This window comes from Trachemys scripta, chromosome 5 (assembly GCF_013100865.1).
Source record: "Trachemys scripta elegans isolate TJP31775 chromosome 5, CAS_Tse_1.0, whole genome shotgun sequence".
NCBI lineage: Eukaryota > Metazoa > Chordata > Testudines > Emydidae > Trachemys > Trachemys scripta.
The window spans coordinates 139448892-139473646 of NC_048302.1; the positions used below are offsets into that span (position 1 = coordinate 139448892).

Sequence of the window (24755 nt, forward strand, 5' to 3'; positions counted from 1 at the left end):
CATGACTCTCAGCCAGCCAGTAAAGCAGGTTTATTTGGACAACAGGGACACAGTCCAAGACAGGTCTTGCAGGCACAGACAACAGGACCCCCCCAATTAGGTCCATCTTGGAGTCCCAGGGGCACCACAGCCCCATTGGGGGGTCAGAGCCCCGTCTGGGCTCCCCTCCATTACACCAGCCAGCTCCTGAAACTCTCACTTTCCCCAGCGTCTCCTCCCCCAGCCTTTGTCCAGTTTCCCGGGCAAAGGTGTCACCTGGCCTTCAACCCCTTCCTGGGTTCTCACGTTACATGCTCAGGTATTCTCCCTCGGTTAGTCTCCCATCCCCCAATGCAGACCATCCTAGCCACACTCCCCTGCCTTCCCAGGCCAACACTCCCCACTCAGCATTCAAAGACCACATGAAGAACAGTCCCAGTTCGTCCCATCTCTCCCCCCTTCGAGACCGAACTGAGCGGGGTCACTTCAGACAGTGACCTGGGAAGTTCGAACCTACCCCCGTTCCCGTGGATGCCCCAACATCCCTCCCATTCCTTGGTGAGAATTACACCAGGCCCCTCCAGTTTCACGTCCCCCCTTAGGTCGGGGGTGCTCAATGGCACTCGCAGTTCGCATGTGGGAAGGTTTGTGCGGCCCGTGCCCTTTTCCCACCCCAATACCCCTGGGGTTCCAACTGGGCTGGGGTCTTCTCCCAGCGTTCCAGTCTGGAGGTCGGTGATCCGGGCTCTCTTGGTTTAGAGCCCCTCTTTTAACCTTGGCCACCCTCTGGAAAGGCTCCTCTATGATGGCCAAGGATCCTAAAGCCGTTTTCCTCTTGTCCTGAGCCTTCCCCACACTCTGACAGGGGTCACAGGATCGGCAGTACTGTCAGACAATAATAAAGACCCTAAGCCAGTAAAAGTTTCGTAGCAGCCTCTGCTGGGTATGCCAGGTTCCCTGGTGCCCTGAGAGGGGGATGTCATGGGCCCGGTACAGCAGCTGGCGGCGATACTCCTGGGGTACCACCAGCTGCCTCCTGACCCCCCCGACTCCATTTTCCCTGGGGGAGCCCATTCTTGGTACAGGAACCCCTTCTCCCACAGGAACCTTTTCCGGCCACCTCTCCCCATGGGCTGTACCGCACTGAGGTCGGCCAGGTCCCTTATCTTCCGCAAGGAGGGATCTTTCTGCAATTTGGCCTGGAACTCAGCAGCTGGGACAGGGATGGCCCCCCACTTCAGGTGTACCCTCGCCACGGCACCTTGAATGGGGTCCCGCTCACTCTCATCAGCGTTAGATAGGTGTTGGGCATCACCCGAACTGTAGCTACCATCTTGGGCCGGGCCAGCATCACCTCTGCGCCCGTATCCCAGTATCCATTGACCTTCCTCCCATCCACCTCCAGGGGAACAAGGCACTTGCTCCGCAGGGACAGCCCCGCGCCAACCCTGTAAACGGAGAACCTTGAGTCCAGAGCATCCAGCCCCCCAGAGGAGCTGGCCTGGGGCCCTCCTGAGCCGTTGGGAAGCTGTCAGCCCTCCTTGCCTGGGAACACTGCCCCTCGTCCAGCTGGATCTCTACCAAGTTAACCCTCTGTGGGTTCGGTCTGCTCAGTCTGTCCCTGAGCTTGGGGCACTGGGTCCGTATGTGGCCTCTCTGGCCACAGTAATAGCAGCCCATGTCCCGTGGGTCCCCTCGAGCTGGTTGGTTGGTCCTGACACTGGGCGTTCCCCTTGGGACGGGGCTCTCCATGTTTCCCCTTTGGGAGGTCCCAGGGTCACTCTCTTCCTGCATCATGGCGGGCCTGTTCCTTTGGGACTCCTCCCTGTCATCCCCTGCCCGACTGTCCACAAAGTCATTGGCCAGCTGGCCTGCATGTGCGGGTTCTCTGGCTTCTGGTCCATCAACCATCGCCTCAGGTCGAATGGGCACTGCTCATACAGGTGCTCCAGTATGAATAGGTCAAGCAGGTCCTCTTTAGCTTGGGCCCCAGCTGTCCACTTGCGGGCATACCCCTGCGCCCGGTTGGCCAGTTGTAGGTATGTGACCTCACGGGTTTTACGCTGACTCCGGAACCTTTTCCGGTACATCTCAGGGGTCAGCCCAAACTCGCGGAGCAGGGCCTTTTTGAACAGTTCGTAGTCCCCTGTCTCCGCCCCTTTCAGTCGGCTGTACACCTCCCTGGCTGTGGAGTCCAGTAAGGGGGTGAGAAACTGGAGCCTGTCTGCAGGGTCAACCTGGAGCAGCTTGCAGGTATTCTCAAAGGCCGTCAGGAAGGTATCCATGTCCTCCCCCTCCTTACGCTGGGCCAGGAAGCACTGATCAAAGCTCTTTGCAGTCTTGGGTCCCCCCTCGCTCACCGCAGCCGGGGCCCCACTGCTCCTCAGCCTGGCCAGTTCCAGTTCATGCTGACGTTGTTTCTCCTTCTCTTCCCGCTCCTGCTTCGGTTCTTGCTGCCTTAACTCGAGCTCTTCCCGTCTCAGCTCCCTGTCACATTCCAGTCGCATCTGCTCCCGGGACGGGGAGCTCCACCGGGACGATCCCCTGCTGGCCGCCGGGGTCAGGGTGCCCTCGGTATTCGCTGGGCTTCCCCCAACCCCTCCCCTAGGCACAAGTAGGCAGGGTCTCGGGATGTCCTCGGCAGCAGTCTGCCCCCTCCCAGCCATGTCAGGCCCCGGGGCCCACGCTGCATCGGCCGGGCGGCTTCCCTCAGGGACAGGGCTCGGTTCATCCAAGCGACCCCTCTCCTCCAGCTGGGCAATGAGCTGTTCTTTGGTGGACCTCCCAATGCGCAGCCCCCTCTGCCTTCACAGCTCCCCCAGGTCGCTCTTAAGGCGTTTAGCATCCATCCTCCGGCTGGCCACCCGCCGGCCTGCGCTCTCCGCTTTCCACCATTCCAGGGGGACCCCTAGTGTGCCAGCCCTTCTTCAGGTCACCCCCTCTCTGCCAGGGTCGAGCTGCAGACTCCTCAACCCTGGGACCACTCGCTGCGATCCCCCCGGGGGACCCTGTTACTGCAACAGTCCTTCTCTCTGGTCACACACTCCCAGGGGTCAATTGCCCCCTGAACCGTCTCTCTGACTCTTCAGCCCACCTGGTCCCTGTCGATCCCCCTTTGTTTTACTGCTCCCCAGTCACTTACTGCAGGAAGCGCCGTCCACGGGGTGCAGTAGATCCCACCTCTGCCACCAGTTGTCATGGAGTGTGGGGGAGTCAGGGTCCTGCACTCCCGGCTTCCTGCGATTCTGTGGGGAGCAGTGAGCACACAGGCCAGTGAGTGGCCAGCAGGAAGATGTATGCCAAGCGGCTTAAGAGCGACCTGGTGGAGCTGTGCAAGCAGAGGGGGCTGTGCATTGGGAGGCTCACCAAAGAACAGCTCATTGCCCAGCTGGAGGAGGGAGATCGCGCGAATGAACGGATCCCTGTGTCTCAGGGAAGCAGCCTGGCAAATGCAGCGCAGGCACCAGTGTCTGTCCCAGCTGGGAGTGGTCAGCCGGCTGCTGAGGGCTTCCCGAGACCCCTCCTTCCTATGCCTAGGGGAAGGGCGGGGAGGAGCCCAGCAAATACCGAGGGCGCCGTGACCCCCGCGGCCAGCAGGGGATCCCACGTAAGGAGGGGGAGGACATGGATGACTTCCTGGAGGCCTTTGAGACGGCCTGCGAGCTGCACCGGGTTGATCCCGCGGACGGACTCCGGGTCCTTACCCCCTTACTGGACCCCAAAGCCGTGGCATTGTACCGCCAACTGGAAGGGGCGGAGAAAGGGGACTACGGACTATTCAAAAAGGCCCTGCTACGTGAGTTTGGGCTGACTCCTGAGATGTACCGGGAAAGGTTCCGGAGTCAGGATAAAACCCCTGAAATCTCATATCTGCAACTAGCCGTCCGCATGGAAAGATACGCCAGCAAGTGAGCAGATGGGGCCTCCTGGCACTCCTCGGTCCAGACCACCTTGTCTGGCTTCCAGTCCAGTCATGGGGGCGGCTATGGCGCTAAAGTGGGGCACGAACCTTTGATAGTACCCCGCCATCCCAATAAAGGCTTGGACCTGCTTTTTGGTTTGGGGAGCGGGCCAGTCTCTGATCACCTCCACTTTGGCTGGTTTCCGGCTTTAGGCAGCCGCTCCCCACCCGGTGGCCCAGGTAAGATACTTCAGCCATCTCCCCCTTGCACTTCTCAGCCTTTAAGGTCGGCCCAGCTTCCTGGAGTCGGTCCAGCACTTGTCTAGCCTGGGACACGTGGTCCTCCCAGGTCTGGTTAAAGACACAGATGTCGTCAATATACGCCACGGCAAAACTCTCCATCCCCCTCCAGGGGAACAAGTTGTTGTGGATTGTGGGGGAGTTAGGGCCCTGCACCCCTCTTCCCGAGATTCACTGCGACTCTCAACCAGCCAGTAAAGCAGAAGGTTTATTTAAGGACAGGAACACAGTCTCAAGCAGAGCGTGTAGGTACGACCAGACCCCCTCANCTTCCCTGAGACACAGGGATCAGTTCATTCACGCGATCTTCCGCCTCTAGCTGGGCAATGAGCTGTTCTTTGGTGAGCCTCCCAATGCGCAGCCGCCTCTGCTTGCACAGCTCCACCAGGTCGCTCTTAAGCCGCTTGGCATACATCTTCCTGCTGGCCACTCACCGGCCTGTGTGCTCACAGCTCCCCACAGTTCCCAGGGGGCCCCCTAGTGTGCCAGCCCTTCTCGAGGTCACCGCCTCTCTGCCAGGGTCGAGCTGCAGACTCCTCCGCCCCTGGGACCACTCGCTGCGATCCCCCCGGGGGACCCTGTTACTGCAAAAGTCCTTCTCGCTGGTCACACACTCCCAGGGGTAATAACCGTCTCTCTCTCACTCTTCAGCACGCCTGGTCCCCGTCAATCCCCCTTCGTTTTACTGCTCCCCAGTCACTTACTGCAGGAAGCGCTGTCCACGGGGTGCAGTAGATCCCGCCGCTGCCACCAGTTGTTGCGGATTGTGGGGGAGTTAGGGCCCTGCACCCCTCTTCCCGAGATTCACTGCGACTCTCAACCAGCCAGTAAAGCAGAAGGTTTATTTAAGGACAGGAACACAGTCTCAAGCAGAGCATGTAGGTACGACCAGACCCCCTCAATTAGGTCCCTCTGGGAGGTTCAGGGAGCTTAGACCCCAGCTTGGGGTTCCCTGTGTTGCACCACCCAGCCCCAACCGAAACTAAACTCCCAGCCCCTCCCGCTGCTCCTCTCCTTTTTTCAGTCTCCCGGGCAGAAGGTGTTAATTCTCCCCACCCCCGTTCCTGGCTCAGGTTACAGCTCAGGTAGCTTCCTTCAAGGGAAGTCCCACATCCCCACTGCAATCCCCCTGCAACATTCCCAGGTCAAATCTGCCCTGCTCCCTGCTCCGTCACATCTCTCCCCCCTTCGAGACTGAACTGAGCGGGGTCACTCTGACCAGTGACCTGGGGAAGTTCAGGGCTCCCTCTCCGGGACAATGCGTCCGGTATCAGGTTGTCACGTCCCTTCACATGGACCACGTCCATGTCATAATCCTGCAGGAGCAGGCTCCATCTCAGGAGCTTGGCGTTGGCTCCTTTCATCTGGTGCAGCCAGGTCAGGGGAGAGTGGTCGGTGTGCATGGTGAAGTGACGCCCAAAGAGATATGGCTCTAGTTTCTTGAGGGCCCACACCATGGCCAGGCATTCCTTCTCGATGGCCGCGTAGTTCTGCTCCCGGGGTAGCAACTTCTTGCTCAGGTACACGATGGGGTGTCTCTCCCCCTTTTCATCCTCCTGCATTAACACCGCCCCCAGTCCTGTGTCTGAGGCGTCGGTGAACACCATAAAGGGCTTGTCAAAGTCTGGGTTTGCCAGAACTGGGCCACTGACCAGAGCCTCTTTCAGCGCCCGGAGAGCCTCCTGGCACTCCTCGGTCCAGACCACTTTGTCTGGCTTCCCCTTCTTGCACAGCTCAGTGATGGGGGCGGCTATGGCGCTAAAGTGGGGCACGAACCTCCGATAGTACCCTGCCATCCCAATAAAGGCTTGGACCTGCTTTTTGGTTTGGGGAGCGGGCCAGTCTCTGATCACCTCCACTTTGGCTGGTTCCGGCTTTAGGCAGCCGCTTCCCACCCGGTGGCCTAGGTAGGATACCTCAGCCATCCCCACCTTGCACTTCTCCGGTTTTATGGTCAGCCCAGCCTTCTGGAGTCGGTCCAGCACTTGTCTAACCTGGGATATGTGGTCCTCCCAGGTCTGGCTAAAGACACAGATGTCATCGATATACGCCACGGCAAAACTCTCCATCCCCCTCAGTAGCTGATCCACCAGGCGCTGGAAGGTGGCCGGCGCTCCCTTGAGGCCGAAGGGCAGGGTCAGGAACTCATAGAGCCCCAGAGGGGTGACAAAGGCTGATTTCAGCCTGGCATCTGCATCCAGCGGCACTTGCCAATAGCCCTTTGTAAGATCCATGGTGGTAAGGTACCGAGCACCTCCCAGCTTGTCTAGGAGCTCGTCCGGCCTGGGCATGGGGTAGGCATCGGCTACAGTGATGGCATTGAGCTTCCGATAGTCCACACAGAACCGGATCGACCCGTCCTTTTTGGGGACCAGCACCACCGGCGAGGCCCAAGGGCTGGAAGACGGCTGGATCACCCCCAAAGCCAGCATGTCATTGACCTCTCTTTCCAGGTCCTGAGCAGTTTTCCCTGTGGCTCGGAAGGGGGAGCATTTTATAGGCGGGTGCGATCCTGTCTGCACCCGGTGGACAGTCAGATTAGTGCGTCCAGGCTGGTTGGAAAACAGCTGCTGGTACAGATGCAGCACCCCTCCGATCTCAGCTCGCTGGGCAGGGGTTAGCCGATCAGAGAGGGGAATTGCTTCCAGGGGGAAGCCAACTCTTGTCCCAGGGAATAGATCTACTAAAGGGTCATCTCCCTGCCCCTCCCACTGTCCACACACGGCCAACACCATATTCCCCCTGTCATAATATGGCTTCATCATATTCACATGGTACACCCGGTGGTGGTGTGCCCGGTTCGACAGCTCCACCACATAGTTTACCTCGTTTAGTTGCTTGACAACCTTGAAGGGCCCTTCCCAGGTGGCCTGGAGTTTGTTTTTCCTCACGGGGATGAGGACCATCACCTGATCCCCAGTGGCGAAGGCGCGGGCCCGTGCTGTGCGGTCATACCAGACCTTCTGCTTCCTCTGGGCTCTGGCCAGATTCTCCCTGGCCAGGCCCATGAGCTCAGCAAGTCGTTCCCGGAAGGTCAGGACATACTCCACCACCGACTCTCCGTCAGGAGTGGCCTTCCCCTCCCATTCGTCTCTCATCAGGTCCAGGGGCCCCCTTACCCGCCTTCCATATAGCAGTTCGAAAGGCGAAAACCCGGTAGACTCCTGGGGTACCTCCCTGTACGCAAACAGCAGGTGAGGTAAGTACTTGTCCCAGTCCTGCGGGTGCTGATTCATAAATGTTTTCAGCATCATTTTTAGCGTCCCATTGAACCTCTCCACCAGCCCGTTGGATTGGGGGTGATATGCTGAGGCCCAGTTGTGCCGGACCCCACATCTCTCCCACAAGCACCGGAGTAGGGCCGACATGAAGTTGGACCCTTGGTCCGTCAAGACTTCCTTGGGGAACCCCACTCGGCTGAAAATGGTCAGCAGCGCATCCGCCACAGTGTCTGCTTCAATGGACGATAAGGGCACTGCCTCGGGGTAGCGGGTGGCGAAATCTACCACCACCAGGATGTATTTCTTCCCAGACCGGGTCGTCTTGCTGAGAGGTCCCACTATGTCCATGGCCACCTTCTGGAAAGGCTCCTCTATGATGGGCAAAGGTCTCAATGCTGCCTTCCCCTTGTCCCGGGCCTTCCCCACCCTTTGGCAGGGGTCACAGGATCGGCAGTACTGCCGGACGTTGGTGAAGACCCCGGGCCAGTAAAAGTTCTGTAGCAGCCTCTGCCTNCAGCTCAGGTAGCTTCCTTCAAGGGAAGTCCCACATCCCCACTGCAACCCCCCTGCAACATTCCCAGGTCAAATCTGCCCTGCTCCCTGCTCCGTCACACAAGGCACTTGCTCCGCAGGGACAGCCCCGCGCCCACCCTATAAACTGAGAACCTTGAGTCTGGAGCATCCAGCCCCCCAGAGAAGCTGGTCTGGGAAACTCCTCTCTCCTGAGCAGTTGGTAAGCTGCCAGCCCCCCTTGCCTGGGAAGCCTGCCCCTCATCCAACTGGGTCCCTATCCAGTTAGCCCTCTGCGGTTTCGGTTTGCTCAGTCTGTCCTTGAGCCTGGGGCACTGGGTCCGTATGTGGCCTCTCTGGCCACAATGATAGCAGCTCATGTCCCGTTGGTCCCCTCAAGCCGGTCGGTTGGCCCTGATGCCGGATGTTCCCCTTGGGAGGGTGTTTTCCATATTCCCCCTTTGGGAGATACCCGGGTGACTCTCTCTCTGCATCGCGGCGGGCCTGTTCCTTGGGGCTCCTCCCTGCCACCCCCTGACCGGCTCTTCACAAACTCGTCGGCCAGCTGCCCTGCGTGTCGCGGGTTCTCTGGCTTTCTGTCCACCAACCACAGCCTCAGGTCGGATGGGCACCGCTCATACAGTTGCTCTGGTACAATCAGGTTAAACAGGTCGCCCTTCGTTTGGGTCCCATCCAGGGGTGGCTCCAGGCACCAGCGCAGCAAGCAGGTGCTTGGGGTGGCCAACGGGAAGGGGCGGCACGTCCGGCTCTTGGGTGGCAATTCGGCGGCAGGTCCCTCGGTCCCTCTCGGACGGAGGGACCCGTCGCTGAATTGCTGTTGAAGAACAAAGCGGCGGCGATAGAGCTGCTGTTGATCAGGGTTGACCGCGGTCTGAAGGGGGGCAGCGACTGGGCCAGACACGGCTAATGGGGGCCAGGCAGCCGGAGCTCTATATTTCGGGGCTGGCTCTGACAGTGACCCCTTGGGAGAATCCCCCCACATAGCCAGGGGCAGCCGCCCAGAAGGGCCAGGCCCAGTTCTGGCCTCCGCCAGTCGTCCACCCCCTCCACGTGGTGTCCGGACTCCCCTGGGCTGGCCTGGGCTGGGGGGAGGCAGGCGCTGGATCATGTCACAGTGCTCAGGGTGCTCCCCCAGCACCAGCCTTCGCAGCCTAGGGCGGCTCTGCAGGGGCCAGGGAACAGCACCCCCGGCTGGCACCTGTTTCCCATAGCGCCTGCGGGCCTGAGCCTGGGTCCTTACAGGCAACAAAGCGACACACACGGCTCCCTGGCACACTGGGACAGGCCACGCCCATCTCGCAGACCCCCACAACCTGGCTCAGGCCTGGCAGGGGAGCAGGGCCAGCCTGTATAGGGGAGGAGTTCATGGGGCTGGCAAGGAAAAGAGCTGGGGCGGGGTAAGTTTGGGGTAAGAAAGATCAGAAAAGTTGGGTGTGATGGGGGTTAGGGGTTTGGGAACAGTGAGGTTTCGGGGTAGGAGAGGTGTAGGGGGTTGGGGTGTGCTGGGGGTTAGGGGTTGGGGGACAGTGAGGTTTGGGGGTAGGAGAGGTGTAGGGGGTTGGGGTGTGCTGGGGGTTAGGGATTGGGAGACAGTGAGGTTTGGGGATAGGAGAGGCACAGAGGGTTGGGGTGTGCTGGGGGTTAGGGGTTGTGGGACAGTGTAGTTTGGGGGTAGGAGAGACACAGGAGGTTGGGGGTGTACTGGGGGTTAGGGGTTGAGGGACAGTATAGTTTGGGGGTAGGAGAGGCACAGGGGGTTGGGGGTGTGCTAGGGATTAGGCGTTGAGGGACAGTGAGGTTTGGGGGTAGGAGAGGCACAGGGGGTTAGGGTGTGCTAGGGTTAGGGTTTGGGAAACAGTGAGGTTTGGGGGTAGGAGAGGCGCTGAGGTTGGGGTGTGCTGGGGGGTTGGGATTGTGGGACAGTAAGGTTTGGGGGTAGGGGAGGTTGTGACGTTATTGACATAAACTGGGACCATATAGATCATTGTTGCAACCAAGATTCTGTAGTGGCCCCAAATCGTGTATAAAGGGGGTCAAATGGGGTGTCTAAGACAAGGTTATGGGTTACTGGTTATGATTAGGCTGTCTATATGTGTGTATCAGTTTGGTAGTTGAAGTTATGAATATCGGCTCTATACTGTCTGTATGGCAAACTTATGCTATGCTTCTGGGTGACATCCCAGACAAGCTGGTGTTAGCTCTGCCTAGCCTGCTTGATGGCCCATTAAGGACCATCAGCTATACAATGGACCCATTGTGAGAAGGCAGATACGCCTTGTAACTCAGCAAAGTATGCAGGGACAGGCCCATGTGAGTCCAGACTTCATTTTGCTGTAATTTTCCACAGTAAGAACAAAGGTGTTCTTACACCTGGAAAAGACTATATAAGGCTGATGCCTCATCTCCATTTTGTCTTCAATCCTGCTTCTTACCTCTGGAGGAACTTTGCTACAAGCTGAAGCTCTGAACAAAGGACTGAGGACCCATCCCAACTGGGGATGTTCCAGAGACTTGATTTGAACCTGCAGTTTATTCCATCGCTGCTACAAGCCTGAACCAAGAACTTTGCCATTACTGTATGTAATTGATTCCATTTAACCAATTCTAGCTCTCATCTCTACCTTTTTCCTTTTATGAATAAACCTTTAGATTTTAGATTCTAAAGGATTGGCAGTAGCGTGATTTGAGGGTAAGATCTGATTTGTATATTGACCTGGGTTGGGCTTGGTCCTTGGGATCAGAAGAACCTTTTTTCTTTTACTGGGGTATTGGTTTTCATAACCATTTGTCCCCATAACAAGTGGCACTGGTGGTGATACTGGGAAACTGGAGTGTCTAAGGAAATGGCTTGTGAGACTTGTGGTTAGCCAGTGGGGTGAGACCAAAGTCCTCTTAGTCTGGCTGGTTTGGTTTGCCTTAGAGGTGGAAAAACCCCCAGCCTTGGGCTGTAACTGCCCTGTGTGAGCAATTTGTCCTGAGTTGGCACTCTCAGTTGGGTTCTGCCAGAACTGCATTGTCACAGAGGTGCAGGGGGTCAGGGGTTGAGGGACAGTGTAGTTTGGGGGTAGGAGAGGCACAGGGGGTTAGGGTGTGCTAGGGGTTAGGGTTTGGGAAACAGTGAAGTTTGGGGGTAGGAGAGGCGCTGGGGGTTGGGGTGTGCTGGGAGTTAGGGGTTGTGGGACAGTGTAGTTTGGGGGTAGGGGAGATGCAGGGGGTTAGGGTGTGCTGGGGGTTTGGGATTGTGGGACAGTGTAGTTTGGGGGTAGGAGAGGCACAGGGGGGGTTAGGGGTTGAGGGACAGTGTAGTTTGGGGGTAGGAGAGGCACAGGGGGTTGGGGGTGTGCTGGGGGTTAGGCATTGAGGGACAGTGTAGTTTGGGGGTAGGAGAGGCTCAGGGGGTTGGGGTGTACTGGGGGTTAGGGGTTGAGGGACAGTGTGGTTTGGGGGTAAGAGAGGCTCAGGGGGTTGGGGTGTACTGGGGGTTAGGGGTTGAGGGACAGTGTAGTTTGGGGGTAGGAGAGGCTCAGGGGGTTGGGGTGTACTGGGGGTTAGGGGTTGAGGGACAGTGTAGTTTGGGGGTAGGAGAGGCACAGGGGGTTGGGGGTGTGCTGGGGGTTAGGCGTTGAGGGACAGTGTAGTTTGGGGGTAGGAGAGGCACAGGGGGTTGGGGGTGTGCTGGGGGTTAGGCGTTGAGGGACAGTGTAGTTTGGGGGTAGGAGAGGCTCAGGGGGTTGGGGGTGTGCTGGGGGTTAGGAGTTGAGGGACAGTGAGGTTTGGGGGTAAGAGAGGCTCAGGGGGTTGGGGTGTACTGGGGGTTAGGCGTTGAGGGACAGTGTAGTTTGGGGGTAGGAGAGGCTCAGGGGGTTGGGGTGTACTGGGGGTTAGGGGTTGAGGGACAGTGAGGTTTGGGGGTAGGAGAGGCACAGGGGGTTAGGGTGTGGAGATTGCGGGGGCTGAGGGGGGAGCAGGGACCAGGGATACTCTACATACCAAGGCTAGGAGGGACCATTGTGATCATCCGTCTGACCTGCTGTATAGCCCAGGGCAGGGACCTTGGGTTCAGGTCAGGGGGCGAGGAGAAGAGCAGAGGGTGCTAGGTTTGGGGGGCTGGGAGAGGAGTGGGGGGCCCAGGGAAGCCCCCCTCCGGGGGTGTGTGGTCTCAGTCTATTGAGGACGGTTCCAGGGCCGCCCCTTGTTCGTGTGCTGTGAAGGGGGGGCGGGGTCTCCTTCCCAGAGCTCAGAGCTGCACATCGGTGGGGGTGACACGGTGTGTGTGTGTCACTGCATGAGTGATGTCCCGGTGTGTCCCGTGGTGTGCATCACTGCGCAGATCACTGGGTGTAGGTGTCACTCTGTGTGTGACTGCACGTAGCCCAGTGTGGGTGTGTGTCGCTGCATGTGTGTATATCGGAGATCCCTGGGTGTCCGTCCGGGTGGGTGTGTCACTGTGTGTGTGTGTGTCATTGTGTGTGTGTCCCGGTGTGTGGCCTCACTGGGCTCCTGCCCCACTCCTCCAACTCCCGCCCCCCCCCAGCGCCCCCTGCCGGGACTGGGGTAGGTGGGCGCTCCCCCCCAGCCAGCTCCTGTCCCGGCCCCCACAGCGCCCCCTGCCGGCCCTGGGGTAGGTGGGCGCTCCCCTCAGCCAGCTCCTGCCCCCCACAGCGCCCCCTGCCGGGACTGGGGTAGCCGGACATCACACCCCAGCCTTGCTGGGCGTGCTGGGTGCAGGGGGTGTGACGAAGTGGGACTGTTCTTAATGTTTCCTCTGCATACTGTGTGGATGCCTCAGTTTCCCCTATGCATTTCTTAAGTCTCTAGGTGGTGTGATAAAGGCCAGTGTGCATAAATCACTGACACTCTGTCTTCCTGGCAACAAATGGCCAGGGCCCCTTCCCCCCCTGCAAGGAAATAGCTAAAGGTGAACAAAGAGAACAGGTGACCTCCTGGCCCAGGAAAGGAACTCAGCAGAGAAGGAGGGGCGGGAGGGGGTTTGGGTTGGGGCTAGCTGGGGACGGAGAGTGAGGCAGATGGGGGTGTCTGGCTCTCTGAACCCCAGAATGGACCCGGCTGAGGGGTCCCATTTGCTGTACGTACAAGCTCTGTTTTAGACCATATTCCTGTCATCTAATAAACCTCTGTGTTACTGGCTGGCTGAGAGTCACGTCTGACTGCGAAGTGGGGGGTGCAGGACCCTCTGGCTGCCCCAGGACCCCGCCGGGGCGGACTCGCTGTGGGAAGCGCATGGAGGGGCATATGCTGAATGCTCCCAGGAGAGACCCAGGAGGTGAAGCTGTGTGAGCTTCTTGCCCTGAAGATGGTCTGCTCCGAGGGAGAGGAGGCTCCCCAAAGTCCTGACTGGCTTTGTGGGGAGCAGTTCCAGAGCATCGCCCGGGGACTCCGTGACAGGGGGCACCAGAGTGGGGCGGGCAGGCCCCGGCGTGCAGCCCCTTCACTGCCGGCTGCGCCCTCCCTCTTCTCTTCCCAGCTCCTGGGCTCCGAGAACCAGCGAACTGCTCCTGCTGCTCGCCCGCAGCTTGCTCTGATTGGCCCGGCGCGCTGGAGCGGGGCGGGGGGGGGGCGCTATATAAAGGCAAGGGCACTGCAGCATTCTGGCATTGGTGCAGAGCCGTGGCTGGTGCTGGAGCTGCTGGCTGTGCCCCCCCCCCCCCCCCCCCCCCCCAGCCCCCGCTGCAGCTGCTGGCTGTGCCCCCCACCCCCAGCCCCCGCTGCAGCCTCTGCTCCCCCCCTCGCTGCAACTGCTGGCTCTGCCTCCCCCCGCTCATCCGCCCCCGCACCTGCAGCTGCCCTGGCAGCCAGGCCCCCTTGGCCAAGATGAGCTATGACCCCTATGGCTTCCGCAAGCCGTGGCAGGAGTACCGGAACGTCCGCTCCACCAAGTCCACCGTCTCCTCCTCCCTGTACGCCCTGCACCGGCCGGCGCTGGCCCCTGCCAAGCGCTCGGGGTGCGTCGCCTCCCTGGAGAAGTTGGACCTGTCCCAGGTGAGCAGCCTGAACGCGGAGCTGCTGGGGCTGCGGGCCCAGGAGAAGGAGCAGCTGGTCGACCTCAACGACCGCTTCGCCACCTACATCGAGAAGGTGCACCGGCTGGAGCAGCAGAACAAGGTGCTGCTGGTGGAGCTGGAGGCGCTGCGGCAGAAGCAGCAGGACCCCTCGCGCCTGCACCTGCTGTACCGGCAGGAGCTGCGCGGCCTGCGCGGCCTGCTGGAGGCGGAGGCGGGCGAGAAGATGCGCATGGAGGCCAGGCGGGACCAGCTGCGCGACTCCTGCAGCCAGCTGAAGGAGCGCTATGAGGAGGAGGCGCGGCTGCGGCTGCAGGCCGAGGAGACGCTGCAGAAGGTGCGGGAGGAGGCCGGCCAGGCCGCGCTGGCTAACAGCGACGTGGAGGGCAGCATCGGCTCCCTGCTGGGGGAGATCTCCCTGCTCCACAAGGTCTTCGGGCAGGAGAGTGCCGAGCTGTCGGCCCAGGTGGAGGCGGCCAGTCTGCCGGTGGACGTGAGCCTGGCGGGAGCTAAGCCCGATCTGGCGGCAGCGCTGCGGGAGATCCGGGCGCAGTACGAGACGCTGGCCGGCAGGAACATGCAGGCGGCCGAAGACTGGTACCGCACCAGGTTCGCCTCGGTGGCCGAGCTAGCCAGCAAGAACAACGAGGCGGTGAGGTCCATGCGGGAGGAGACGGCCGAGTACCGGCGCCTGCTGCAGTCCCGCTCGGCCGAGGTCGAGGCCCTGCGCAGCATCATCGACTCGCTCAACAAGCAGCTGGAGAGCGTGGAGGACAGGCAGAGCAGCGAGGTGGCCACGTACCAGGTGAGGCCAGGGCCTGCAGGGCAAGCCAGGCTCCCTCGCCTGTGGAGGGCAGGCGCACGGGCCTGGAGCCAGGACTCCTGGGTTCTCCGCTTCATTTAGCCCCCCGTGGCATGGACAGAAAGCTGGGCCCAGGTCTGCCCAGTCCCCTTGCCAGGGTCCGACGCCCTCCCCACAAGCAGCAGTAGGGTGCAAACAGCCCCGGGCAGGGCTCTGCATCACTGCCTGCGCTGGGGAGCGGCTGGCACCAGGCACAAGGAGGGACCTTGGGAAGTGCCCTCGATCCTTGGGAGAGGGCAGCTCTGGGCCAGGGGGAGCGGGGCCAGCGGCCGGGCCGTTTGAGGGGCACTGGGAGCAAACTGCATCCTGGGGGCAGCAAGGAGTGGGGGAAGGGAGGGGAGCACACTCTGGAGTTTCTCTCTCAATGAGCAGGGACCCTGCTGCAGCCAGTGCAGGGGGCCCTGGCCAGGCGGGCCGGTCCCGCTCCCCAGCTCAGAGGGATAGTGCCCCCATGGCCCCTGCACTCGGCTCGGAGCCGCCAGGAGCCAACAGAAGTGCTGCGTCGGCTCAGACGCCCTGAGGGCATGAATGCCATGGAGGTGACCGGGCCGGGCCCCAGTGGCGGCCAGATGGGCCGGGGGTCATGGGAGGCGTTGGCAGGGCAATGGGTCTGTCTGGAGCCAGCTCCCTGGGCAGGGTGGGGAGCCCCAGGGTGGGGGCATTCAGAGCCTGGGGAAGCTCTGCCCCCAGCCCTGGAGCCTTTCCCACCCCTAGTGCCTCTGGCCGTGGGGCCTGGGAGCTCTGCCCAGTGGGGGGCTGGGTACCCTGGCCAGACACTGGCTGGATGGGGGAGTGATGGAGCAGGGGGCGAAGGCACTGAGACCTGGCTGGCAGTGGGGCTTGGGGCCGGGTCGTGACCCCCCGGGCTCAGACGTGGCAGGCCCAGGGCTGAGAGCGACAGCAGGGCCCAGGCGGCACTGACCGGCCAGGCCTCTCTCCCTGCCAGGAGCGCGTGGCTGACCTGGAGCAGGAGATCAGGGAGGCCAAGCAGGAGATGGCGCGGTACCTGCGTGAGTACCAGGACCTGCTCAATGTCAAGATGGCGCTGGACATCGAGATCGCCGCCTACAGGTACTGGCCCCCCAGCTCTGCCTGGCCCCCAGCTGGGCCCCTAGCTCCCACAGGCTTCAGAAGGAAGCGGCTGTCCCCAGGAGGCGGGCTGCAGGGTGGGCTGTGTCAGGACTCCTGGGTTTGGTTCCCAGCCCTGCACTGCATCCCCTTCTCGCCTCAGTTTCCTCCCCTGCTGGTGCTGTGGGGAGAAGGATCCCGACCCCCACTCTGAGGGGGGAGGAGCCAAGGATTACATGCTTCTGGCTGCCCTTGGGCTAACTTGCTGCAGGACACGCCAGCCCCATGTCGCCCCAACGCGAGGGCAGCGAGCTCTGCCCCACAGATCTCCCTGCTATGGACAGGGCCCCCGCGCCAGCCCCCAGAATCACTCGGTGCCCAGGTCGCTCCCTGGGTCACAGGGGGATGCCTGCCTCCTGCTGGATGGACCTGGAGCTGCTCCGCCTGGTTGGGCCGGAGATCCCCCCGTTGTTTATTGTGCTGGGGCAGGGCTCGGAGCTCGGCCCGTCAGGCGGCTGTGGTGCCACTCCCTGCGCTCAGGCCTGGCAGGGGACCCCTGTGTGGGCTGGGGGGCTGACCTGCACTATCCCCTTTGGGTGTCTTACAGGAAGCTGCTGGAGGGGGAAGAGATCCGGCTGAGCTACTCATCCCCCCTGTGATCAGCGGGGGCCTGCAGCAGGAGAGCAGCCCCAGTCACCCCCCATTCCCTGCACCCCCCTGCTGCCCTGTCCCCTTCACACCCCTCCAGTCACTCACCTGTCGCCCCCAGTGCTGAGGGAGTCGGGCAGCTGCAGGGCCGTTCCCCAGCAATCAGGTGCGTGTGAGAGCCCCCGTCTCATTGGCTGCAGCCCCTTGGCCTCCTTGCCCCATCTCGGGGCAGGCTCCAGACCCCACGTCACCATTGCAGGGAGAGGCCAGGAGTGTCCTGGACTCCAGCCCCTCCCAGCGCTGTGCTGAGCACGGCCAGGCCCCGCTGGACAAGGCTTCCTGGGTGTGTCCTCAGGAGCCCAGCGCCTGCCCCGGGTACCTCTGGGCCCCAGCAGGGCTCCCCGACGCTCAGGCCCTCTCGCTGCAGCCTGAGGTGGAGCTGCCCCCTACCCACGTGACGGCCCCCGGGCACCGGGAGTTGAACCACAAGCAGCATGTGCCCTCTCCAGAACCCGGAGAGCGAAACCACAAGTGACGTCCCCCCTCGGAGCTGCCCACCCCGGCCATGCCGAGGGAGAACCGCAGCGGGGCGCAGGCAGTACTGCCCCCAGGCCCTGGGCTGACCCAGGCTGCACCCCCTGCTGTCAGGGGGCAAACAGTGCAGGGGGGGCAGGCGGGGGAGCTGTACCCCATTCTCCTGGCCCTGCTGCGACACCCGGAGCTGCCTCCCACCACTGGATGTCCCCGGCACAGCTGGGAGATCCCACAGAGCCAGGAGCCAGCCCAGTCTCTCCTGCAGGGGGCACTCACCGCCACCACAGTGCCCAGTCCAGCTGTCCCTGGAACATCCCCCGGGGAGCCCCCATGCAGCTGGAGGGGGTGTGGGGCTAATCAGCACAGCGCCCCCTGCAGGCAGCTCTCCTGCATCAGTCAGTGTGGGGCAGGCACAGACCCGTCACCTCTCCCAATCATTGCACCAGCCACCCTTTCAGAGCAGCGCCAGAACCGGCCTGGCACTGCCACGCTGCCTGTGCCAGCAATGGAAGCACCTCAATAAAAGCCCCATGGCATTAACCTGAGCCAGAGACTCTGTCGCTGGGGGCTGGTGAGAACTGGGGGGGATGAGCACAGCCCTGTAATGCAGCAGCTCAGGGTCACGATCCCCACAGTGCCCCCTGCTGGGAGAGGCCGGGACTGGGGTAGCTGGGAGATCCCCCCACAGCCAGGGCTCCTGCCCCTCTCCCCCCCCACACACACAGCGCCCCCTGCTGTGAGAGACCGGGACTGGGGTAGCTGGGAACTCCCCCCACAGCCAGGGCTCCTGCCCCTCTCCCCCCCCACAGCGCCCCCTGCTGGGAGAGGCCGGGACTGGGGTAGCTGGGAGATCCCCCCACAGCCAGGGCTCCTGCCCCGCTCCCTGCAGTGCCCCCATGACACTCCTGCAGAAGGGTGTGTTCTGGCCTGTCTGCTGTCAGCGACTTCTCTCCCCCTGGTGCCTGCAGCTGCCCGGCCAGGCCACGGGCCAAGGGTAGGGCCCAGCCCCAGAGACGGGCTAGAGGGAAGCGCTCTTGCCCCAGGCTGCGGCTAGTTCAGTGCTAGAAGGCCACCCCCTCCCACTGGCTCCAGGGGTCCCTTCATGGGCAGCCCCGCCCTCTGGCTGGGGCTAGAGCCCCCCAGGTGAGGCGGGTCCACGCCCCGTGGAAGCTGCACACTCCCTCGTGCCCCCCGAGCTCTCACCTGCCATGGTGCCCCCACCCAGGCCTGGGCAGGGCCCTGCTGTGGCACCCCAGGCTGGGGCGAGCCGGGCATCCCCCTCACCTCCAGGTGATGCTGAGCATGGAGGCGTTCCCGTGGCACCGCTGTGCCAGGGCGGGTGGGAAGCAGGCTGGTGTAGTGCAGGGCCCCGGCTCACCCACCAGTGCCCAGAAGCGCTTGTGCTGGGAGAGGACGAGGCGCTGGTGGGCGCAGGAGATGACACGGCAGCCAGCTGGCCCCTGGGGTGGACGCTGCCAGGCTGCCAGGCGGGAAGAGCATGGTGAGCGGGCGGGGGAGCCGTACACCACCTGCTATGCAGCCGTGCTGAATGCTGCCACCTGGGGGGAAAGGGGGCAACATGGGGTGTGACCTCCCCCGCCAGGATATACCATGGGGGGGAGGGGTGTGACCTGCTCCCGCCGGGATATACCACGGGGGTGTGTGTGTGTGACCTGCTCCCGCCAGGATATACCACACGGGTATGACCTGCACTGGCTGAGATATACCACATGGCGGAGGGGGGCGGGTTGATAAACTGCCACTGCTGAGATATAGCACACGGGGGTGTGTGATGGAATGGGAATTTTTTGTAACATTTTGTATGAATATATGTGTGCCTCGGTTTCCCCCTGTGGTGCATGGTTGACGAGGTGGTGGGAAAAGGTTGTTACCAGCGATCCAGATGTGACTGACTAACACTTAGCCCTGTGCCCATGGAGAATCCAGGAAGCCAAGGGCCACTCCAATTGCCCAGACATTTGGGACCCGGCCACAAACGACCCAGGATGACCCCCACTCCTTAGGAGGCCAGCCAGGTGTGAGCAGTGGGAGGACAAAGGGCTGAGGAAGGGGCAGGTGGGGTGGCTCCGCAGGGGCGGCTGGAGGTAGGAGAGATGCTCCTAGATGGGGACTAAGGAGGGGTAGGGGGCTCTGGGCTGACCCTGCAGGCCCCGGCTGTAACTTTCTGCTCTCTGGTAACCAAGGACTGGCTACACAGTTCCAGCCATCTGCTAACCCCCCCGCTGTCACCCGGCAGCTGGGAGTTACGGCTGATCGGGGAGGTGGGGGTGCAGTGCTCCCTTTGGGGTACACGTCTCCCCACAAGGGGGCTGGGAGCTGTGGGGAGTGCACACAGAACCAGGCTGGCCAGGGCCCCTGGGGGAAGTGGGACTGATTCACTGGGGCACAGGGTCTGGCCTGGGGCAGACCCAGGAACTGCCTCTGGAGGGAACAGCCAGTTTCCATGGGGCCATTCCCATTCCATCCCCACGCGACCCACAGCCCCCCACCCCACAGCCTGGCCCATCCCTCTGCCCTTGAACCATGAGACAACACCGAGTCCAGGGCACCAGCTGTTGTTTATTGTAGGTGCTCAGGAGAGCAGATCCCAGCCGTGGCAGCTGGTGGGAAGGGGTGATGTCCAGGGGATCAAGATGGGACAGGGCTCTGGGGTCGGCAGCCCCAAATCCTAGACCCCTTGGCGGGGGGGTGTCTGGCCAGTGTTAGGGTTAGATGGGGGCAGCAGGGGCTGGGTTAAATACAGCAGATGGGTGGATGGGTTGAGGGTGCCAATGTGCGGAGACTGGGGGGTAAGGGGGCTGTAGACCCATTTCTGACAGGCCCCGTCACACCTTCTGCCAGGTGGTCCAGGGGCTCCAGGTGGAGTTCACCAAGGGGTCCTGGCAGCGGATCTTCACCCACCGCACATCCCCCTCGACGCTCGTCTCCGTCACCCCCTCCAGCTGGAGGGAACCCTGAAATACAGAGAAACAGTGAGGGGGGGGCTTGCCATGACCTCAGCAGGGCAGAGGGGAGACGTGACACAGGTGGGGGAGAGGAACTCTGGGAGAGGAGGTCTGTGATTCTCAGCATTTGGGCCTGAAGCGAGGCTGCCCTCGGAAAAGGTGGCTGCTGCTCGGGGCTGCGATTTGGAAGGGGAGCCATGAGGGGGTGGGGAGTACATCTGAAAGTGACAGACGTCAACTTCCTGATTCAAACAGCACTGTAGCAACATTTGTGATGCATACGCAAAATAAAGTCCAAACAGAAATATACTCGGCTCTTTAAAAGGGCCAAGCTGAAAACAATCATAAGCCAAATCAGTTGGAAGAGACAATTTAAAACAGAAAATGTGAATGATAATTGGGAACTGTACAAGAACATGTTAGTAGATGCCCAAAAAGCCAGGAAGAAGGCTACACTGGTTAGAAAGAGGGGAAATAAAAGCAGCTATTAAAAATAAAATAAATAATACATGGAAGAAAGGGTAAGCTGATAGCTATGAATATAAATCAGAAGCTAGGAACTGTAGAAAATTGATAAGGGAAGCAAAGGGACACAAGGAAGACGTTTTTAAAAGTATATTAGGAACAAAAGGAATATTAACAATGGTTTTTGTCCTTTACTAGACAGAAATGGTAGAATTATCAATAATAGTGTACAAAAGGCAGAAGTGTTAATAAATATTTGTTTGTTACTTGGGAAGAAGCCAGAGGGCATATTCATCTCATATGATAACACTCTTTCCATTCCAACAATCACTAAGGAGGACACTGAACAGCAGCTGCTAAACTTAGATATTTTTAAATCAGCAACTCCAGAGAACTTGAATCCAAAAGTTTGAAAAGAGCTGGTAAAGATGCATGCTAGACCATTCATGCTGATTTTTCAATAACTCTTGGAACACTAGGGAAGTTCCAAGGGAAGTTCCAAGAAAGCTAATGATGTGCCAATATTTAAAAAGGGTAAACAGAATGACCCACACCCCTGAGCGACATAAGTTTTGTCGACATAAGTGGTAGTTTCGACATGTCCTGGGTCAGACCAATGGTCCATCTAGCCCAGTATCCTGTCTTCCGACAATAGCCAGTGTCAGATGCTTCAGAGGGAACGAACAGAATAGGGTAATTATCAAATGATCCATCCCCTGCCATCCAGTCGCAGCTTCTGGCAATTAGAGGTTTAGGGACGCCCAGAGCATGGGGCTGTGTCACTGACCATCTTGGCTAACGGCCACTGATGGACCTATCCTGCATGAACTTATCTAATTCTTTTTTGAACCCAGATATACTTTTGGCCTTCACAACATCTCCTGGCAGCAAGTTCCACAGGTTAACAGTGTGCTTATATTTGTTTGAAAGCCGCTGCTTATTAATTTCATTGGGTGATCCCAGGTTCTTGTGTTATGTGAAGAAGTAAATAACATTTCCTTATTCACCATCTCCGCACCATTCACAATTTTCTAAACCTCCATCATACACCCTCCCCTCCCCCCTTTAGTCATCTCTTTTCCAAGCTGAAAAGTCCCAGTCTTTTTAAGCTCTCCTCATACGGAAGCTGTTCCACACCCCTCAGCATTTTGGTTGCCCTTCTCTGTACTTTTTCCAATTACAAAATACCATTTTGAGAGGCGCAACCAGAACTGCACGCAGTATTCAAGGTGTGGGAGCACCATGGGTTTACGTTATTACATTATATTATATTATGATATTTTCTGTCTCATTATCTAGCGCTTTCCTAATGATTCTATTCCGTTAGGTTTTTTGACTGCCGCTGCACATTGAGCAGTTTTCAGAGAATTATCCACAATGACTCCAAGATCTTTCTTGAGTGGTAACCGCTCATTTAGACCCCGTCATTTTGTATGCAGAGTCAGGATTCTGCTTTCCAATGTGCATTACTTTGCATTTGTCAACACTGAATTTCATTGGCCACTTTGTTCCCAGTCACCCAGTTTAGTGAGATCCCTTGGTAATAATTTGCAGTCAGCTTCGGATTTAACTATCTTGAGTAGTTTTGTATCCTCTGCAAATTTTGCCACCTCGCTGTTTACCTCCTTTTCTAGATCATTTATGAATAAGACTGGCCCCAGTACAGACCCCTGGGGGACACCACTATTTACCTCTCTCCATTCTGAAAACTGATCATTGATTCCTACCCTTTGTTTCCTGTCTTTTAACAAGTCACACATCCATGAGAGGACTATCCCTCTTATCATCAAGTGGGTGTGTTTCTAGTGGGTCCCACAGGGATCAGCCCTTGGCCCTACACTATTTAACATTTTTATCAGTGACCTAGAAGAAAACATAAAATCGTCACTGATAAAGTTTGCAGATAGCACGAAGATGGGGGGAGTGGGAAATAACGAAGAGGACAGGGCACTGACACAGAGCGATCTGGACTGCTTCAGAAGCTGGGCACAAGCAAAACAATGTGTATTTCAATACAACCAAATGTGAAGTCCTATCTGAGAACAAAGGGTGTCAGCCATACTCACGGGTGGGGAAACAGGGACTCTGACAGGCACTAGGAGGTCATGGTGGATAATCAGCTGAACATGAGCTCCCAGTGCAATGCTGCGGCCAAAAGAGCTAATGCCACGCTGGGATGCGTGAACAAGGGAACTCTGAGTAGCAGAGAGGTGATTTTCCCCTCTGGATTTGGCACTGGGGTGGTTGCGGCTGGAATCCGGTGCCCAGTTCTGGTGCCCACAATTCAAGAAGAATGTGGATAAATTGGAGAGGGGTCAGAGAAGAGCCACGAGAATGATCAGAGGGTTAGAAAACCTGCCTGATAGTGACAGACTCCAGGATCTCAGTCTATTTCGCTGAACAAAGAGCAGGTTCAGTGGTGACTTGACCCCCGTCTACAAGTAGTTGGGGAGCAAGTATTTAATAAGGGGCTCTTCAGTCCAGCCGAGAAAGGTCTAACCTGATCTAATGGCTGGAAGCTGAAGATAGACAAATTCAGAGTGTTGGAAGTTTGTGCCTGATTTTCAGGACATTAGCCATGGGAACCTCTTCCCAAGGGCTGTGGTGGAGTCTCCGTCACTGATGATTTTTAAATGGGTACGGAATATTTTTCTAACCGATCTGCTCTTGCTCAGACAGGAATGAACTCAGGGAAGTGCTTTGGCCTGTGTGACACAGGAGGTCAGACTGATGATGACAGTGCTTTCTAATCTAGCCTTAGAATCTGTGTATTGCATGGGTGACAGGCGGAGAGAGGGTGATACAAGCAGGGGGAGTTACGGGGGGGGGATGGGTAGGGGTGTGGCTTGTTACCATGGTGCTGTGTTCGTGTGGTGACAGGCAGAAAAGGGGTGACACAAGCCTAGGCAGGACAGGTGACAGGTGGGGGGACAGTTACCGTGGTGCCGTCCCAGTGCTGGTACTCCAGCTGGTAGCGCAGCAGGAAGTAGGAGTGTGGGCTGGACCAGGAGGCTGGGGGGGCCCAGGACAGGTGCAGGCGCCCGCCCTTGCTCTGTGCAGACACGTCTTGCGGTGGGCCCGGCCTCACTGTGGGCACAGAGAGTCTAGTTAGTCATGAGGGAGGGTGGGATCAGACCGATGGGCAAGGGGAACCCCTCCACTCTCTGGGTACTCCCTCCCCTTGGCCTTTGGCGCAGGGCCCCATCACCCCAAGGCTGCCTAACCCCAGCCCTGGATGGAGATGTGGGTCCTGGTACCCATGGGGGGGGGTTCTGGGGCAGCGAGGGGCCTGGTACCCATGCGGGGGGAGGAGCTCTGGGGCACTGAGTGGGGGTCCTGGTAACCATGCAGCGGGGTTCTGGGGTAGTGGGGGGCCCGATACCCCATGCAGGGGGGCTCTCAGGTGCGGGGCCCGGTACCCAGGCGGGAGGCTCTCAGGGGCCCGCTACCCAGGCGGGACACACCGATGTCCCGGAGGAAGAGGCTGCGGGTGATGTTCACGAAGCTCTCAGCCGAGATTCCCTCCAGCGCCAGCTCCAGCGGCCTCGGCTCCTCAGCAAAGGGGCAGAAGGTCCCGTCCGCCAGGGTCACCGTGAAAGGCTGGGGCCAGTCCGGGCCCTGCAAGGCGGCGCCTCCGCCCACGTAGACCCAGGCCCCGGGGGCGCCACCGGGGCTGCGGCAGAGCACAGGCAGGTCAGGCGGAGCGTGGGGCATGGGGTCCGGCCGGGGACAGGGGCTGGGGGGGTAGGGACAGAGGATGGAGAGTGGAGCGGAGTGAGGTCCAGCCGGGGGGGGCGGGATGGGGGTCAGAGAGAGGGGGCAGACGGGGGCAGTGGGGCGGGGGAAGGGAGGGTCATGGCTGGGCCCAGGGCCAGGGGACTGGGGGGGTAGGGATGGGGGGGGCAGTGGGGAAAGGGAGGGGCACTGCGGGGCGCGGGGGCGGGGCCGAGGGGGTAGGGAGAGGGGGGGCAGTGGGGAAAGGGAGGGGCACTGCGGGGCGCGGGGGCAGGCCAAGGGGGTAGGGAGAGGGGGGGCAGTGGGACAGGGGAAGGGAGGGGCACGGCAGGGAGGTGGGGCCAGGAGCCGGAGGGGGTAGGGAGAGTCGGGGCAGTAGGGGAAGGGAGGGGCACTGCGGCGCGGGGCCAGGGGGAAGGGACGGGGGGCAATAGGGCGGGAGAAGTAGGGGTAGGGACAGAGTGGGTGGGCGGACGGACGGCAGTGGGGCGGGGCCGGGGGTCAGAGAGGTGCGGACGGGGGGGC

General features: G+C 60.0%; 2 protein-coding genes across 2 annotated transcripts; one reads left to right on the plus strand and one right to left on the minus strand.

Moving 5' to 3' along the window:
• The first annotated feature begins 13623 nt into the window (after window positions 1-13623).
• LOC117878480 (neurofilament light polypeptide-like) lies at window positions 13624-17600 on the plus strand. Its single transcript, XM_034772688.1, has 3 exons — window positions 13624-14757; window positions 15761-15885; window positions 16490-17600. Exons 1-3 carry the CDS (start codon window positions 13765-13767, stop codon window positions 16539-16541), a joined length of 1170 nt encoding a protein of 389 aa, XP_034628579.1. The 5' UTR covers window positions 13624-13764; the 3' UTR covers window positions 16542-17600.
• A 2024-nt stretch (window positions 17601-19624) lies between these two features.
• On the minus strand, window positions 19625-24231 carry LOC117878445 (interleukin-12 subunit beta-like). The gene is made up of 3 exons (XM_034772639.1): window positions 23960-24231; window positions 23434-23582; window positions 19625-20039 (listed from the first exon to the last, which is right to left on the minus strand). The coding sequence occupies exons 1-3, from the start codon at window positions 24207-24209 to the stop codon at window positions 19911-19913; spliced, it is 528 nt and encodes a 175-aa protein (XP_034628530.1). The 5' UTR covers window positions 24210-24231; the 3' UTR covers window positions 19625-19910.
• Window positions 24232-24755: the final 524 nt, after the last annotated feature.